Source organism: Ptiloglossa arizonensis, chromosome 1, assembly GCF_051014685.1.
Source record: "Ptiloglossa arizonensis isolate GNS036 chromosome 1, iyPtiAriz1_principal, whole genome shotgun sequence".
NCBI lineage: Eukaryota > Metazoa > Arthropoda > Insecta > Hymenoptera > Colletidae > Ptiloglossa > Ptiloglossa arizonensis.
Window position 1 is genome coordinate 2205481 of NC_135048.1, and position 16583 is coordinate 2222063.

A 16583-nucleotide genomic window follows, 5' to 3' on the forward strand; every position below is an offset into this window, starting at 1 on the left:
CTTCATTCGCTAACAGGCTGATCGTTTATTCGTAACGTCACTTTTAAAAAGGTCTATCCTGTTAATAATTATCCGTATGCGTTAATGTCATTTTATTTTTCATTATTTTAATGGCCAATAAAATTAAAGTGGCAATTTCAGCTGCTAGTGTAAGAAATTTATTCAATAATAATAACAAAAATGAGATCTTTGGTTAAATATCGACCCTCGCTCACCGTACGATTGTATCATCTCTTTACGATTCATGAGTCATTAATCGTTTGAAAATCTAAACTCCATGATCTTGGGTCGAGGGTTCTACAACTATTAAAAAAAAAAAAAAAACTATGTAATCAGAGGCCTTGAGCACTTTTATTTTCGCTCTACGCGCCATTGTTTACATTTTTTTTCATCTTTTACTGTTCTTTGTTCCATAATAATTACTTATTTAAACTGTATTAAAATTATTTATAATCGCGTTCACATTAGCGCGCATATATATCTATTGCTTAAATTATAGAATCTGATTCTAAGAGCGAATATCGTCTGTGTTATCAAGAACAGCTCCGCTGTAAGCTAAATCCCAGTAATGTTCAACCTGGTGCTTTTTAAAGTGCTCTCGAGCCATTTTCTCGATCGGACAAACTTTAAATTTAATTTCTCCGAAATGACGTTGCTTACTAGTACCTTCCCATACAGGAACACATTTATTCGGTACATCGTTTCCATCGTTATCCTTTATAATATCTTCCTCCCATTTAATGCGATGCATCATTAATCGTTTGTATTTGCTCAATTGTTTTGCACCACCTTCTACTACAACAACGTTACAGTCTCGGAAGAGCATTACACAGCCAGTAAGGTAAAGCTGTTTTGCATTTGTTTCAACTTTAAATTTCTTTGAAGCATTATTTAGAAGATCGCGTATTCTATAAAAATAACATTAATTGTTAATATGAAATTATAATACGATACTTGTTTGCCTATATTTTTGTTTAATTTACCTGTAAACGGATACGTGTACACCGAGTGTAGTATCTTCTTTAAGTTTTCTTGCCTTCTTTTCTCGTCGTTGATCGGCTGTCAGTCGTCGAGCTGCATTAGCATCCTCGTGTGCCTTTAATCTTTTAGCCATTTGTTGTCGAACATGAGCTTCTATTTTTGTAGGATCTTGGACGGCTTCTGTACCTAATACTCGCATAAGATTCGAAATTCGCAATTTCGGTTCTGGTGGTGGTTCAAGGCCTAATCGAATTTTTTCTTGTTCTTCTTTCCATGCTTCTCGCCTATTTTGTCTACGTAATTTCTTACGTTCCTTTTTCGTCAGAAATACGGGCATATATATTGGTTTCAATGGATCGGCTAAAATAATGGAAAGAAATAATTAACACAACTAAGAGCATTACTTTCTTATATCATCTACGTGAAATCAATTCATTCCGACCATCTATTTAAAAATACATACTTGGTGGTCGCATTTGTGTGGGATGTTCCACAAGATTGGTAATAGTAGAATTTTTAATCATTGTCAGTTCATCTTCGTTTGGATATCCTCCTGTTAATATAACAGAGTCCCACCATTCTACGTTAGGCACATCTTCGCTGAGAGCTTCAGTTTTTGGTGCTATGAGTGCCAACTTAGTCGCCGAACTTATACCAGTTTTTCTAGCAATTTGGCTAATTTCATTTTGTAATTTTTCTAGCTGCGCTTTCATACGAATTCTTTCTGCCAACTGTTGAAACTTTCCTGGTTCGTGAAATTTTAATGTACGTTTACCACGTACTGCTGGTTTTACGCCTATCCTAGTGTCAAAGAAATGTGTGTCTTGTATTTCTTCGGGGCCCTTAGATTCTTGTAATTGTGCTTTAAATTCTTCCCGCTTTTTTGCTCGAATATTGGCTTTCAATGTTGGAACCACTTGGGTAAGTTGTACTTCTTTACCCGTTATATCTACTGTTCTCCCTGATTCGTCCAAGATCAATGGAGTCGGTTTGTCAGGTACGCTGACATTGCCAAGTAGTCCTGAGCTTAGTTTACTTCTGATTTGAGCTTGTAAAGCAGCAATTTTTCGTGCTTTATCCGAATCTGTTTTACTTAATAAACCCTGATTATACATGCTTCCTACCGAAGGTAAGGAATCGCGTGATTTAAGTAACGGTTTTATGGGCGATACTTCTTCCTGTTTTATGGCTTTCAGTGCTCTTTTCCTTTCCTCGATTTCTCTTTGGGCATTAGCCATCATTTGTCGTATCTATAAGAAAACAAATAGTATGAATGCTAGCAAAATGATGTTTACATATCGATATAAAATGAATACCTTATCTGCAGATAGTTGTGCCTCTGTTGTTTTCTCATTTTTTACTTCGTCATCTTTAAATCTGGGTTTTTTCGCATCTTTGTCTTTATCTTTATCGTCCACATGACTTCGTTTCTTACTTTTTTGAGCTGCTTTAGCATCGTCGTATATTGCAAATATTTTCTCAGTTAATTTTGAAGCCTTTTTATCTTCCAATAAAGCGGATAGTTTATCTGTATAATCAAATACATTAATTTTGTCACGAATGTAATAAATTGTGCATAAACATTTATGTAAACAACAAATACGAAGTCAATTTCCAATTGATCGTATTAAATTATTATCAGTATATTACTTTTGTTAAAAGGAAATAGACTAATGTAGTTGTTTATTATGTATAAACAACTTGCGCTACTAAGCTTCGAAAGAAACATCTTTATAAATTATTAATTTCGAAAAATTCAAATAATGAAATATTAATACTTTAAACTAATACTAACCCGCAGTTTTACGTTTATCATAGCCAGAAGTAATACAATTGACAGCCGTGGTAACAATAGCAGGTTCCCCAAAACCGAGAAATTTATGAACCGCTTTTTCAATTTGTGGTTTCATTTCATCTATCTCTTTCCTCGTTAAATACGCCATTTTTCTGGGTTTTGTACAAAGAATAAATTTCTTTAAAAACCCAACAACTTGGTAGAAAATTGTCTACTTTATAACATAACCTCTACGAATTGTAAGGTTAGGATTGCATCTCGGTCACACTTTCATTTAGGTACGATTGTTTTATATCTTGCAAAATATCGAATATCTAGGTATTTTAGTTAAGATTGTCATGGTATTTCTTTACGGCTCAATGTTTTTTCCCAAATTAAATATCGGCAAATATACTCCGATATTATCGACATCACATTGTAACACCGTAATTGTTATTTCAGTTACGCTTAGTTATTCACTAGATTTTTCAGTAACCTGGTTAAACTGGTAGTTACCAACAACTTTTCTAACTGGTATAAATTTTACTAGTCAAAGAAAGGGAATAAACTGCTGTTAAGTTGCATAAGGCTAGGGAAAATCGACCAATCAACTTTTATCACTAGATAATGGAATCTTTAGGACATTTTAAATGACACTATTTTAAATATTTACATATAAATAAGCGATCTGAATAGAGAAGGTAATTTTATAATAGATCTTCTATTTTCCAGAGAGTAATTTCTTTAGAAAATAGATCTCTCAGTTATTTATATGCTACCATCATTAGTACAATTTTTATTTTATTTAAACAAATATTTCTATTGTACTTTCTTTTTCAATCTATAAATAATTATTAAACTATAAACAAATACTAGTAACAGAGGACTTCTAATTATAACATAGAAGCATAAAATCTCAAGATTTTTTTACAAAAACACGCCTACATTCTATAAAGTAAAATATAAATATTTTTACATAAAATGTATGAAATAAAAGATAGAGTTTATTCTTTGTTTTTATAAATAACACTTTTTATAAATATTATAGGAAAATTTTGCAAAAGTATTGTATAATTTTTTAACAGAATAAATAAAAAAAGAAAGTATGCTTTCGTATACCTTTCGTATATTTATATTTAAATATTTTTATATAATTAGTTTATTATATACATGTTACTTTAATTATTTTGTAGGGATTTACATAATATCACATTTATATTCTTGTTTCCTGGATCTCTTTTTACAATCTGATCCTCTTCATAGTGTAAGTAAAGTATGATTGTTAGATTTTCTGGTCGGTTATAGGTAATCTTTATATTTTTAAGTAGATTATGTATAAATTCTTACATTTTTAGATTTTAATTAAATTTGGCAACACATGCTCTATTAATAAAGTAACTTTTAGGTAGATGTACGTGAATCTAATAAACCCCCATTGGAATATAATATATGCTGTTGCGTGATATAAATTAGCTAACTTTTAATCGAGTTTAAAAAAATTAAGACAAACAAAAATGGTATTTATTTATAATTAAAGAAACGAAAATGGAGAGTTTGGGAAGTCTCTATGGAATATTTATATATGTTAAAAATATGTGCGTGCGTATTTAAGAATCGAGTATAAGTATAGAACAGAAAATTAAAAGAAACTCATAGAAACGAATAATATTTAATATTTCAAAATTTATAAAAGACTTTTATTGTTATCTAAGCTCTGTCGCGAGTTTTACTTTTAACAGATATACGATTCTGTATGGAATATATCCATGAATATTTCAAAAGAAGTAGAGAAGAAGGAGAAATGTTAAAAACATTCACGATAAGAATAACATAATTCCCTTATTATTTTACTAGATTTATAATAACGTAACGCGTAATAATTATTGCAATGTATAAACCTTTTGAAATGGTTAAATGCTTTTGTGGAAACTTTTAAAAGCTGCTCTTTAAATACTGGACATCTGTTGCTACGAACTACAACAGAAATTCCTGAGAAGTCACCCGCGGGTAATAAATCTAGATTTACGTAAAGTTCTGCGATACTAATTTTAGATAAAAACAACGATGTAAATCCACAAACTAAGGAAAGTGAACGATGATTTAAAAAAAAATCCTTGATTTAATATATCAAGATTGTACATACACGATCATTTATTGTAGAAATTTGTTCACACGGTTGAATTAGAAATATAACAATTTTGAAAACGTTTACCGAATTGTATTAATATAATAAAAATGTTCATTTACCATTAGAAAAAAAAATGATCAAACTCTTTATTCTGAAATTTAATTATTTACAGATAAACTGTATCACGTATACTATAATTTTACTTTTATTTAATATTGCTATAGTGTACACTGAGATTTGATAACGTATTATAAATGGTTTTTTTAATAAAGTTACCGAAACTATCTCTAATTTTGAATATAATATAATTGTTATATTTAACAGTAACAGAATACAAGTAACAAAAGAAATGGTATTTTTCAAATATTTATAAAAAAGGTGAAGCTTAAAATGATGTGAAATTAAACAAATTAATGGGTAATAATTAAATAAGAATCAAATGTTTTAATGATGTAAAAATAATTATAATTTTTTGCGTGTCAAAAAGATGACGCTTTAGTAGATTTAGAAATTATATTTCAAAAGGAAAAGTTTGGAACCTTAGATAGAAACAAATCTATGATTACATTTCGATTGTATTCTTCCGATTTAAAATTCGATAAAATTGGTTAAATGATATATCGTCGAGTAAAAAGAAGAAAATTGCGAGCCGTTTATTACTTAAAAGTTACGAAATCTGTTTAATCCAAGAACAGAAAGATCGATACAATTCAACTTAACAAACTTAACACTAATAAGCGTTCATTATGGTATACACATTTGTGCCTCGTTCTCAAATGAAGCAAAAGATGATTGTAAACACCGGTAGATCGTTCAACAAATCTAATATAATTTCAATTCTCTATTTGAGAAAATGAAACAGAGAAGACATAGAGAAACTGGCAATAAATCATGTTAAGTTTCAGGTGAGTTCGATAAGACTTACGATCCAACGCAAACTTGTTAGAACGAAATATATGAAGGTATACGGGACGAAAGCAGTTGTGGGGCTAGCGGAATAGCAGTGGACCGATAACCGCAAATGAGAATGGTACAGGAAACTGCGCTGTACCACGCTTCCCTGGTGACCGATGAGGCCAATTCTGCGAACCACATTTGCTTCATTTGAAGCTGTTGTTCCAAACTTTTCTGTTAATTGAAACGAAGAAATTGGAATACCCCTAGTGGTTATCTTAGTCTACTGACCAGCTTGAGCTGCACAAAAACACCGCCTGTATTGCGGTGCAAGTGCTCCGAGAAATTGAGCTGTGTTAAATGTTTAAACGGACTTAAGGAAGCTTACTAGGTTCGAATTGTACAAAGCGGATTGATAACTTTCGCCGAAAGCCGTGTAGTTTTTATACTCAGAGAGAATATCTTATGTGCAGGCTGCTTCGCTATACAGCGAATTAAATTGTCACAGAAAATATTACAGTTATTATAATGTTGAAGTAAGTAGCTATTTATAACACTTTAGGTTTAATGTAATAATGTGAGAGTGTTTATGACACTTTAGGTTAAATATGTTGCGATAATGTGTATTACAGTAATAAATTAAAATTTAATTGGTTGTGGATGAACTGTAACGTGAAATTTGGTTAAAAATGATTGTCAATTAGTTGCAAGTGATATTGGAGACAAACGTTATAAATAATTGTTGCAAAGTATTAAAATTGTAATATTTATATTACAAGTAGTTGATTCTGAACAAATGAGAACCTTTGTACGATATTTATGAAAAAGTGGTCTAAATTAATCAGTATTATACGAAAATATACCGGTGTCTTTAGAATGACGCTGAATGCTATATTTTGTCGTTATTACATTTAATCTCTGGAATCGTGTAAATTCTCTGTACACATTTTTTCGTGTCTTCGTATCACGTATTTGATACGTACAAGTATTGTACGTTATCAACCATACAATAAACATATATGGGAGTTATAGTAGACACTTGGAATCTGTCGTTATGGTTATCAATTTTTAAATTTCTCACTGAAGAATTAAAATAGATGTCTTCGATTATTCGATTTAATAGGGACGAGGGATTGTTTGGATAATCGAGAGGGTCGGAAAATCGAGGATTTTTTCTGCAGGGCAACTGGTAGGTACATATAAATACATACATTAGCACAATGTATACTATTTTGAGGCTACAATACACACCTTATTCAATGTACATTTAAATAATATTCATCGCACGAATATTTGTCGAATTGAACTTTAAATGGAAACACGGACGAGGATATTTTATTTCGAAGGGAAAGATTTTTCTCATTTATTTCTGTAATTGTTCTTTCTACATTCTTCGCGTTAAGTAAATATTAAAAAGAATCGTTTAAATTATTCTCCACGGGAAATCTACTCCTCGTCTGGTCGTGTTACCGATTCTTTTTACAAGCATGTATTCGCGTAGACAAGAGCAATTCCTGTAGAATTCCCGAATTCTCGTGGCTTCTTCCTCGTTCCCTTCGGCATCCGGATCAACGCGATAATCTCAAATCTATACAATTCGACGCTCGGTTAATCCTCTGTCGATCGCAAGACAAGATTAGAACGAAAATTACCAATTACATCCCGTTCCGTAGCGTGCATACCGAAAAAGCTTTCCCATCGAATTTCATTTGTAATTTATCTCGGTAACCGGGTTTTTCCCAGCGAGCCCGGAAAAGCACACATTCTCGTCGCGCGCGATATCGATGTCGATGCACCATGCCGCCCGCGGTCATGAAAGCAGCGGTGCACTCACGCACACGAGGGAGAAGCACGAGCACGTACCGTGTTGTGCCACTAATATTCAGTCAGTACGTATCGGGGCAGTCGTGTTTCTTCGTAAATTTAACGATTTTACCGGCAGACGTGGGCACGTCCCGAAATGATGTACGGTTCGCTCGTACGACTCGGTAGCTAATGCTTTAATATGCGCAAAGGGTGCCATGCCCGTGTCACGCGGATTACCGCTAATTGTAGTTTATGCTTTATACTACGCTATTCTCTTGTACGCTCTGTCGTCCGCTGGGTATTCGATATGTACAGACCTGTATGTTTACTTATATAGGTGAATACACGTCCCGGTGGGTATACATCCACATAACAATTTGTATTTGCGAGAGCCCGTGCCATTATGCGTGTCTACAGTTTGTGTACGAGTTACCGCATCTAAGTACAAATGTTATCATTTCGGAAAATAACGAAGACGATAGGGACCGTTACCGAGAGAACGATCCTGAGGAGGATCGTAATTAGAATTACGCTTTCCCTTTCGATTTTCGGAGCTACGAAAATGGTCGCTTCTCGGCGTTGTTCTCGCTTCGGTAAAGTGAACTGAATTCACCGACAAAATCTAAACGAGAGTAAAAATGAAATAATCTTAACGAACCAAATTCGGTGTACCCTTAGTTTTCGAGTTATAGATATTTGGAGAGAAGAAAAAAATTAATAAATACCAATTATGAGTGGCTTGTAATACGCGTTAGACGAAAGCGGAAAACGTTGATACGATTTTCGTCTGTGGCGAACGATTTAATACTGTAACGGCTATATTTGTATTTCCGTCATCGGTTGTTTTCTTCACTCGTTTGCGTTTCTTATTATTCGTGCTTCAGGCCTGTTTCTTAAAAAGTTTTTAGAACGTTGGAAAGAACAGAGCGTACACCGCGATAAATTTTACTCTCGTGTAAGTTCAATGATTAATTTAATTCTATCACGCTCTTCGTTAAAAGGAGAGTAAAAGCACCGTGAAATAGTAAACTGTGCCAACTTTCTACCGAAACTCGAAGCAAACGGCCCACGTTCTAGCAATTACATTTAATTTCGGCACAAAGAAGGTCAAATCTCCGATCTGATCATTTCGGAAGACGTATTTACTAACTTTAGGAAAATATACGGAAAGAAAAAAACGATTATCTTTAACTGGTATCCAGGCGAGAGTGGACCCATTTCAAAAGGAACGTTCATTGTGATCGCGTAGGCGAAGTTTGGAAACGCGTGACACACTACACGCAACGACAGAAAGTTCAAACTTTCTCAGTGGTTAAGCCCGCGTGTTTGTTAGTTTCGTTAAAATAATCGGGCGCTACTTCTCCAACTCAACCTTCTTTTTATATTCAACCCACGATACCGTGTACGTTGGACGTAGGATAGGGAAAGGCAGATCTCTTTCTCTCTCTCTCGCGATGGGTCATCGGTTCGTTCGGTCATTTACAATTTTACGATGATGCGTCGGCGTGACACCGGCGACGCTAATTACACCGGTGTTTCTTCATCGGCGCACCATTTCTATTTCAAAACGTCGTTAACCAATGAAAGTAAAACCGCGCGCAGTTCAGATGTCTCGGGTATCTAAATAGAATTATAATTGCAAGCGCGAGAGGAGAATTTTATTTTAATTAACGTTCCATCGTCGTGACCGTGCCGCGTACCACTTTGTCATACGTTGAAATTTATATTTAATAATACTTGCTAATGCGTGCTTAGACGTTACGATGAAGAGTATGTATTCGTTGCGTCTTTCGTGTTGAAAAGTATATCGATCGTCAATGTCGAACATCGTGCATACGTTCGGGCATCCCAAAGTTAATTTAACGAATGAATTTTCCCAATGCTGATTAAAAGTAATCAATATCGTGGATCGAAGCCCTCGTAATTGGACTTGGTACGTTTGCGATATGTGTACCAAGATTGAAAATTCAAATAATTTCTGCAGCCGTTTCTTCAAAGAGTAAGTAAAAATTGTATGTATTCGTTAATGAAACATTAATATTTTTCATTTTACGATTAAAAATCATATTTGTACCTATCTTTACCCGTCTGTCGTTACGTGTTGATACATTATTTGACTGTATTTCGCTTGAGCAAATTTTAGCATCGACAGGCACGAATTTCGCGAATACAGTAATTGCCGCTTTCAAGTGACAAATCGAGATCGCCAGTTCACTTGAATGCAGAATAGGTAGCGATTTTGATCTCGAGTGGAGGTCGAGCGTCGCGGCGCGTCACTTGTGGCGATCCTTGAGAAAAGTGAACAGAGTGCACCGAAAGTGAGCGAGATGGAACAACAACGAGCGAATCTCTTATTACGTACGCTACGTGTTGACTACTATTGCGGAATAACAATTTTTATATTTTTCATTATACCTTTATGCGAGTATTATAAATGGATTAGCGAAATTTTCTTGCCGAAAATGTGTTCAAATATGACCTTGTTCGAAGGCGTACCATCAGGAAGTCCTTACCGATCCATTGGTCGTGCTGTTATGAAGTTGTAATAAGAAATATAAAAATGTTTCGTTTCATTAGTGTCTGAAATTCAATCTCGTATGCGTATCCCATCACGGTAGCAAGAATATACAAAAATGAACACTTGAAAGAGGAAATTACTATATGTAATATAGACTTGACTGGTACGTACATAATTCTCATTAATATTATTCGTAATTAACATTTATATACCCACAGTACAGTGATCCGATAAAAACAGAATGACTGAGTAATTATCTTAGTTTCAAAGATACGGAGATTTAAGATGTACTATACAATTTAAACTACTTTAAAAAGTAATATAATGCGTAAGGAGTTTTATTCAAAGGTAATTGTCGAAGATATCGAAAAACTTGAGACAAGTTTTAAATTTCTCACATGTTACAAGCGATCTAAAGAGGTGATGGTTGATCAATTTTGGTAGGGTGTACACAATTAAATATTATTAAGGTACTTACGTCGTTCGGCTTAATGAACTTTTCAAAACAATGGTCTTCGCAATTACACCTATTCAGAAACGTATAATAACAGTTTATATTGCTTTTTCGATAATTACCGGTGTTATCGTAGCATAAGTTCCAACTAATCGATGCTTGGCATGATTTGCGGTAGTCGATTTTTTCACGACGAGCTTCATCCTTCACTTTTCCCTTAGGAGACATTTATTGTCCGTAAAAATAAAAATGGTGCGTCTTGTTATCAAACTGTCATTGGTTCAGTTTAACGATATGCCGTTCAAAAGGAACTTAAATATTACCATTTACATCGTAACTATTTACATGTATATATTATACATAGACTTGTCACGTGATTTTATTTACGTACATTTCATTTTTATATCGAACGAACAATAGTGGTGGTAAATTTACCAATTGAGCTAGCCATAGTGTACGTCCAGTACGACAATTCAGGGTTTTGAGAACGTATTATTGTAAAAACTTAGGAAAAAGAGTACAGCATGGGATTTGAACTCAATATCTTGGAAAGTTGGGATTCGTTAGCAAGACACTTTACCGCTGTATCACCGCTGACGCGCTGGCCTTCCAATATGTTGGTCTTCCAAGCACCTTTTCTCTCTCTGGAAGCTCCGATTCCACATTATAAAGAATAATAAATGAGAATAATATCTTTATTTAGTTACCTACATTTTAAATGTGGTCTTTTTTTTGTTTTATTTCAAAGTTGTAGTTTATTTATCGTTTAGCTGAACTATGATACGATAGTAAACGTAATTTATTGAAATTTCAACGATTCAAATTTATTGCGATCATTCAGGATCTATTACAATGATTTCCAACAGTTTGAATTAATTTCTTATATTTTCTTTATGTAGCATACTATCCGTTCTATATCCAAATTGTATCATGGGTATCGTACGATTGATAGGAAATATTAAAATGACATTTCTTTCACAAATTACTCTTTTCTCATATTATATCAGGGAAAACCCTCGTCAATGAATTCAGATAATAATTTTATTACAGGTAGAGATAACTTCTCAAGCAATTTTCCAAGTTGAACATTATTAGGACAAGGACTCATTGCAATAGGTGTTTTTCTATTTGAAGAAATAGCAATGACTTTAAAAATCTTGGCAAAAAATAGTTTCTGAATGATGAACTCGTGTCTCTTTGCACGAGACATAGAAATCATGACTAGAATACTTTTTCATATTTTCAAAACTAAATAAATTATTTAACTATTTTGTTTCTACTCAAAATTATAACTGATCGATTTAACGAAATGTAAACTTTGGATTGCTACAGCGTTCTATAAAATGTAACCCCATATAATGGAACAAATGTTATTTAATACTGGATAGTCAGGGGCAGTGGGAAAAAGTTAAGTATATTCATTTGAAACAAGAAATTAATTTAGGAATATCATTTTTTTAATCCTGCCTTTTGTATCTGTATTTGTATTAATTTCGACTTTGCGTGATTGTAATTCTTACTCGTAACAACAGTTAATTGTTCGTTGAAAGAGATCTCAATTGTCGTGGTTCGTAAAAAGAGAACCGTAAATTATGCTCAGCATTCTCCGGGATGATATTCTTGATAACGTCAGACAAAACTTATGCTTCGGTTGTATCGTTAATCTTCTAGCCACAGTACCTACTTGTTCGTGTTGCGCACATAATCTACTTCTAATCTACAATATTCTCAATGTCCGAATAAGCTTGTTACATCTATTTCAGATTTATATCAAATGGCAATATTTTATCGTATATTCATAGTTGTTGTATATCTTGATGACGAAAGTTCATAAAGATACGTGAACAGAGAGAATAAAATCACGATGCTAGTTAGGAGAATAATTTATATTTCGGTAACGTGTATCGTTTTGATTTATATTATTGTCAGGAAACGGTAGTAAAAAAATTAAAATATTCTGCAGAATTAGATAAACACATAAATCATTTAAACGCATACTTGTATCAATTCGAGCCACTTATATGACTCGCAAAATCTTTGACTTCCATTCTCATAATCTTACAAGCGTAAAAGTGTAAATTAAAATATGTAAAAACGAACCGATATGTCTGCAGAACTCGAAATGTCGATCAATATTTCAGTTGCTCTAATTAGTAAGATATTGTTTGGATCACATGCAATATTCTGTAACGGGGAGGTAATTAATGTAACAATATACATTTTCTATAATATATTTTACATTATAAACCAACCATACATCATCATAATAATATCTTATATTCTTAAGCCTAAGCGTGTTTTATCCTATATTTTCGTTTATATACTTCCTTCGTATTTATACTTTTTTTATTTCTTCATAGTATTTATATATATATATATATATTTTTTTTTTTTTATTTATATTCATCATTATTTATAATATATTTTTTATGCTATGTTATGTATATATAATATCATACATGTTTATTTTTCACGCACGTCCCAGGGCGTCTCGCGTTTCCACTTCTGTATCGTGTGAGAATTGTCTTTTGGAGGTATCTATCCCCTTCTTTCCACTTTTCGTTTCTATGTGCACGTGCACGTGTGCCTCTATCTCTAGGTAAATGTCGCTTGTGATCCGTGTACAAAGTTTACGTGTGTACTGTCTTCACTTTCGTGCGCGCATTTACGTGCGTGCGTGTGCGTGTGTGTGCGTGTGTGTTGTTGTTGTTGTTGTTGTTGTTGTTGTCGTTGTTGCGTCTCTGTGTGTGAATAATGTGTGCATACGCGCGCACGCGCTCCTGATACGTAAATCGCGTATTATGACTTTTGTTGCATCGTTACAAATTACATATACATTATACAAGGTTTTCTTTGCTCGGCCATTGTCCCTCGGCCTATCTACGGCGGTTGCATATCTTCTTAGGTTAAATGTATGTAACGAGGCTGCCGTGGGACCCCGCGGGCCGTTCATCGAGTCGCGGAGATATGACACGAATCATTTATTACATCATTGTTATTGCATCGATGCTCGCATAAATTTCGAAAAGAAATCCCCGGATTCGCAAGAACACGTTGAACGGTGCACGATGGATGAATGTCACACCGGCCCCTTCCCTCGATCTCCGTCGTGCCGTTTCTATAATTGTGATATATAATTTATACGCTTGGAATTGTACCGTTTGTTTCCTCGTGTTTTCACTTTTGTTTATCCCCGAAATACATTCATACGATGAAATGAAAAAAGGCACCTTACTCCTTAGCGTACGGTCGTGAGTGATATGCCGCGTACCGCGCCGGAGGGTTGGGGTGGGGGTGTGGGAGGCGGCCGATAATACAACAGCGGGGCCATGTGACGCGCACCTTGGATTTCACGTGAAACTACGAAACAACGAAGGAACGTCGTAATCTCGAATTTTACGAATCGCGGATGTGATCGTAATTACTCGTAATTGTTAAGTTTTTCATTTTCGTCGAGAACTTCTTTTCCGTCGATGCGCGTTAATCTTTCATTTCGCTCACTCTCACTCACTCTCGCTCACAATTATACACGTGTTCCTTTAGTTACGCGCTTGATTCCTTTCTCTCCGTTTCCTTTCTTCCCCTTTCGCGCACGTGTTCTTATTACACGTCTCTCATTCTATGCGGCAGACGTACCTACTTACTATTTCATATTTTGGGGGGCCTCTGGGGTCCGACAGGTTAGCCACGATATTCTTGTTTTTCTCTTACGAGTCACAGTTCAATCGTTCGAAGTTTTCTTACGTCTAAGGGTATTTAACACAGTACATTGCGGAGTATGAATTAACACGTGTCGCGTCTCCGCTATCGCCTGTTTCTTTCGTCTTCGTTTCTATGCTTATACTCGATATATCCTCTAGTTTTCGGCTAATATTATCTTCTTACACATTTATATCTGGTATGTATATATAATATACATATTTTTGTATTATACGCGCGTGTGTGTGTGTGTATATATACATGTACATAGAGATACGTATGTACGTATGTATACACATATAGATGCACGCGTTGGTTTTTTTTTTCTTTTAGTCTTTCTTGTAATATATATGATCATATACATATGTTACTTTAAAGTATGCTCGCTTACGGCTCCTATTTTTGCTTTCTTTCACTGGGTGCTTCATCTTTTAAACATTTTTGCGTTAACGCTAAACTGTTTTCACGGTGCTCTGCATCGGTATTCCCAAGGGGGCTGGCTGCTGCCTTCCTGCCTCTATGCTAAGTTCCGATTTACGAAATGGCATCAAAGGTGGCGATTGAACGTAACCGAATGATCATTAGAATAATCGAAAGGTAACCTTGTTGACTGCTCACTGTTCAAATTTGGCCTTAGGTAAAGATAGCCGTACAAATGCTCTTACTTCGAGTAGCGTACAAGAATAATTTGAACACTCGACATACTTTTATTACATTTGTACCATTTTTCTGATTATGTTGTACAAACGTGGACAGAAAAGAAGTTAAGTGATCTATAATAAAAACAGAATAATCCTTTGAAATACTATTCTTCCGTTCTATCTGCAGAGATAATCGATCGCTAAGTAGATCGATTTGCGATTCTCCTTGTCCCGTTTTTAACGACTAACGATAAGTAACGTAAACAGCTAAATTATTTCCTTGAAACTACTTTTACGAGATATAGTATCCGACTAAGATTTTCGTGCGTAGCGTTTGCCACGTTCTCTTCGATCCTTCTAAACAGTCGTTTGGTTGGCACGATCGGACATCATCGTTTCGCGTTCGAAACAGCGATACTCGTACAATCTTCGTCAAGTGTGAACAGTCGAGTTCGCTGTTCTGTTTGCCAATTATTTCCATTTGTACAGGCACGTAATTTCATTTGTACACGGAGGACAGATAAGTGCTCTAGACGCTATGCGAAAGCAGCAACGGCTACGATGAAACTGATAATCGTTCGATTCTGATAATTTTCTATAATTTTCTATCTGATGCTGCCCTAAAATTGGACTACATACTGGAAACGACTCTAAATATTTACAAAGTCAGATTCGCGAGTATTTGTGAATGCCGTGACGTTACCTTAGCGCACATTACTTTAGAGTAGCATCCTTTAAACAAATGTAATCGTTCTTAAATAATATTATTTTATAGGACGGTAAGATACATACGCGCAGTAGACATATCTGCGCATGGTCGAAGGAACATTCGACGAACTGCGTAAAAGGATAAATTCTGCTCAACGTATGTCTCGGACGTCTACTCGGTACTTGGGACGCACTTAAAAATTTCCAACAATCGCGTTGTTAACTTCGATTCGATACGGTAAATAAACTTTCGACAAAAATGATAGAGGACGCCTCGTAATTGTCTCGAATTTCTTAACTCTATTTTATAAATTTTGATTTAACTAATTACTTTAGTCCCATCGGACATGGGAAACATTCTAAACGTTTCGTATAGCGAGTCACGTCCGCTCATTGTATACATTAAATAACTTCTCACCCACTGTCATCTCTTTTTACAGTTTCTACCGCGATGTCATGGCGTTCGCTAAACAGCGCAATGATATGTTTATACATGTTTTAATCATGTAGTGCAACGCTTTCGACAGGCTAAGCCAGTGTTTCGCCGCTGTTGACTTATAAGAAGCAAACGTTTAACAGATAGAGACAAAATAGTAACGGAACGATCGCCAAAATTGAAACGATACTGTTTCCTATTTCCTTCATCACCGATGCCGATGTCCCTCTACCCGCCGTTCGTTCAATATCGCATGAAAGCATACCGGAACAACATTAATTATTTTAGTCAGTCCTCGTTGAAAGGAGCACGTACATGTCTCTAAATGTATGTTTCTTCAATGATTGTCGGTTATCGTATTTGGGAAATAGTCGCGAAGTGAAATCGCTTCTGTGTAGAAAATCATCTTTGTAGAATGATTCGGTCGTTCGGCGCGAAAGGACACAGGGAAACCGGGCTGGAAGGACGAGAGGGGGGAACGTGTGTGTGTGGGGGGGGGGGGGGGCTAATAGTGTCGAAAAAAGAGAGGACAGATTTGGTGAAA

General features: G+C 34.9%; 1 protein-coding gene across 1 annotated transcript; it reads right to left on the reverse strand.

Moving 5' to 3' along the window:
• Window positions 1-135: 135 nt before the first annotated feature.
• On the reverse strand, window positions 136-3199 carry Prp3 (pre-mRNA processing factor 3). Its single transcript, XM_076313600.1, has 5 exons — window positions 2777-3199; window positions 2298-2509; window positions 1445-2231; window positions 984-1341; window positions 136-908 (listed from the first exon to the last, which is right to left on the reverse strand). Exons 1-5 carry the CDS (start codon window positions 2922-2924, stop codon window positions 509-511), a joined length of 1905 nt encoding a protein of 634 aa, XP_076169715.1. The 5' UTR covers window positions 2925-3199; the 3' UTR covers window positions 136-508.
• Between the last annotated feature and the right edge of the window lie 13384 nt (window positions 3200-16583).

Excerpts from the sequence above, each read along its gene's own strand:
- Prp3 (XM_076313600.1), bottom strand. The coding sequence starts at position 2,924 with ATGGCGTATTTAACGAGGAAAGAGATAGATGAAATGAAACCACAAATT. Across the intron at positions 2,510-2,776 it reads TGATAAACGTAAAACTGCGG|ATAAACTATCCGCTTTATTG; the intron begins GTTAGTATTAGT and ends TTGATTATACAG. Across the intron at positions 2,232-2,297 it reads CACAACTATCTGCAGATAAG|ATACGACAAATGATGGCTAA; the intron begins GTATTCATTTTA and ends GTTTTCTTATAG.